The 2,952-nt window shown below is 47.0% G+C and overlaps 1 protein-coding gene across 1 annotated transcript in view; it reads right to left on the bottom strand.

The window, feature by feature from the left end:
- Positions 1-2,952, bottom strand: part of GRIP2 (glutamate receptor interacting protein 2) — a 159,736-nt gene that overhangs the window by 5,855 nt on the left and 150,929 nt on the right. Inside the window, exons 12-13 of the mRNA XM_029243340.1 lie at positions 730-916; positions 75-220 (exon numbers count right to left, since the gene is read on the bottom strand). Of these exons, the coding sequence (XP_029099173.1) occupies positions 75-220; positions 730-916 (333 nt within the window). The remainder of the gene's footprint in view (positions 1-74; positions 221-729; positions 917-2,952) is intronic.

The following is a 2,952-nucleotide window of genomic DNA, read 5'->3' as shown; positions in this document are numbered from 1 at the left end:
GGGGGGAGCAGGGTAGTGAGAGGAGGGAGCACAGGGTCCCGAAGGAGAGCAGGAAGCTCGGGGCACCCACTCACCGGCAACGTCAAACTCCACCTCCAGCACGACCTTGTGGGCCAGCGCCGCGTCCCGCAGCAGCTGGTTGGCTTCCTCCATCGTCCCGTCCTCAGTGGCAACGCCATTGATGGCCAGGATGCGGTCCCCTACCTGCAGCAGCCCACACCTGAACCGGACAGCCCGGCAGAGAGAAGAGGCCTCGTTGGGAGACAGGAACATTGCGCAGGAGCAGGGCCAGGCCCAAACCTGGGCTCCACCTCCCAGGCGGGGGTGGAAAGCTCAGCTCCACCCTGTGCCAGCTGTAGACCCTCAGGCAATTTACCACAGGACTCTGGCTAAAGTGTGACCTTGCTGGGCCTCAGTTTCTCTGTCTGTCCAATGTGGATGATGCCATGCCTTAGGAGATGTATATAGAGGACTCTGACTTCAGTCACACAGGGGTTCATGTCCTGGGTCACTCGAGTTGTGTGACCCTAGGCAGGTGAAATCAGCTTCTCTGAGCCTCAGATTCCTCATCTACAAAATGGGGCTGGTAACGGGGTTGACGTCATAGTTGATGAGAGACAACTGTGCAGCCAGGCTTGGTGTGTGACTTGGTTTCCCTGGCTGCCCGTAAGCCCCCCACCCCCGAATTGGAGACTGGTAGGCCCAGTGGGTTGGGGGCAGTAGGCTCACCTCTCCGCTGGGCTGTCAGGCTCAATAAAACGCACGAGGGGTGGGGAGGACAGGGTCTCGGTGGCGAAGATGCCTCCCTGCAGCTGGAGACCGAAGCCGCTGAGGGGGTCTCCGCAGAGCACGACCTCGGTGGTCTCTGTGTGCACAATCTGGCCGCCTGGCCCCACGGTGCTGGAGGCCAGCGACACTGCGGGGCAGGCAGGCACGGCGCTCAAGGCACAGCCCCAGGGACGCCTTCCTGCCAAAGCCCATCCTCCCTCGGCCCAGACACCTGAAGTCAGAGAGGTGAGTGAGCGGGAGGCCTGACTGGCCCGGGGTGGGGCGGGGCAAAGTTGAGGCCCACTCTAAGCCTTGGTTTCCTCACCTGAGCAATGAGATCATGAGTCCCACCTGGCAGAGCTGTGGCAAGGATTAAGGAAGACAGCTCTTGGGACTGCCGTGTTGTAAAACAGAGGCTCTGAGGGTCGGTGATACTATGTCATGTCATGTTGTGTGATGTTATATTTCAATTTATTTTATTATTATATCATATACCAAATATCACATTATATTACTGTTAGATACGATAGTATATATTATGCCATTTTTGGTAACAGCTTTATTGAGATACAATTTGGCTACCACAGTATACACCCACAGAGTGTACAATTCAACACTCTGTTTTTAGTATATTGAATACTTAGTACGTTCAAGTTGTACAGCCATCCCCTCACTCAATTCTGGGACATTTTCAATCCCTTAAAGAAACCCTGTTGCCTTTAGTTAATCACCCAAATCCTCCCATCTCTTCCAGCCCTAAGCAACCACTAATCTACTTTCAATGTCTTTAGAGTTGCCTATTCAGGACATTTCATATCAATGGGATCAAACTATACATGGTCTTTTGTGGCTGGTTTCTTTCAATTAGCATAATGTTTTCAGGATTCATCCATGTAGCACATATCAAAACTCCCTTCCTTCTTGAAGCTGGCTAATATCTAACTGTATGATGATAGCACATTTTTAAAATCCATCCATTGATGGACATCTGGGTTGTTTCCACCTTTTGGGTATTATGAATAACACTGTATAAACATGCGTAAATATGTTTTTGGGTGAACAAGACATATGTTTTCATTTTTCTTGGGCATTTACTTAAGAGTGGAATTTCTGGGTCATATGATAACTCTGTTTAACTATTTGATATGTTATTTAATATATTTTATTTTATATTCCATATATAGAATACATTTGTATTATTAATATGGATAAGGATATCGATAAGGATATCAATTATTAAATAAAACATATTTCTTTCTATCAATTATACTGTTGTGTCTTTATATATTATTTTCTTATACTATTATATATTATATATACATTACAATATATGTAACACTTTATTGTTGGGTATATTGTGTTATATTTATATTCACTATTTTTTTCACTATTGATTTTTTCACTATTTCATTATTTTTTCACCTCAATGATAAGAATTGTACCTGGAACATTGGAGGTGTTCAAAAAATTTTATTTAACTAATTAATTGTTATCATCAAGGAAGGAGACAGGTAAGGGGTCCCAAGAGTTCCCAGGCTCCATAAGCTCCTGCCTGTGAATGACACTTCTGAATCTTTTCACCTACACACCCCCTGCTTCAGTGGGTGACAAAGGTGCTGGTAAAGGTGTATTGTATCTCTCATCTGACTCTGAATTCTGTTTCCCTTTTCAGCTTGGCTGCCAGGAAGCTCATATCCATATTTAGCTCCTTTCAGGTGCCAGATGACTTATATTTCTCCTTTCCCTCACCTGGTTCAATCCTAAATGGCCCAGTTTGACCTTCCATTCTTTCTCGAGGCCTCCCCAACTCACATGGAAGGAGGCTGGGAACACTTTCAACATCAACAAAGGAAAGATTCTTCCCAGGAAAGATTTCAAAATTCTGGGCATTCTTGTGACTTTTGCTACTTCCACATGTTTCCTGCATTATCATTCATTACTATTTGTCTTTACATTTATTCATTTTTAAAAATACTTAAATACGGGCTTCGCTGGTGGCGCAGTGGTTGAGAGTCCGCCTGCCGATGCAGGGGACACGGGTTTGTGCCCCGGTCCGGGAAGATCCCACATGCCGCGGAGCGGCTGGGCCCGTGAGCCATGGCTGCTGAGCCTGCGCGTCCGGAGCCTGTGCTCCGCAACGGGAGAGGCCGCAACAGTGAGAGGCCCGCGTACCGCAAAAAAAAA

This window comes from Monodon monoceros, unplaced genomic scaffold (genome assembly GCF_005190385.1).
Source record: "Monodon monoceros isolate NGI ecotype Baffin Bay Population unplaced genomic scaffold, NGI_Narwhal_1 Super_Scaffold_3, whole genome shotgun sequence".
Taxonomy (NCBI): domain Eukaryota; kingdom Metazoa; phylum Chordata; class Mammalia; order Artiodactyla; family Monodontidae; genus Monodon; species Monodon monoceros.
The sequence above is the reverse complement of the archived record's forward strand: the minus strand, read 5'-3'. Positions and strand labels throughout refer to the sequence as shown.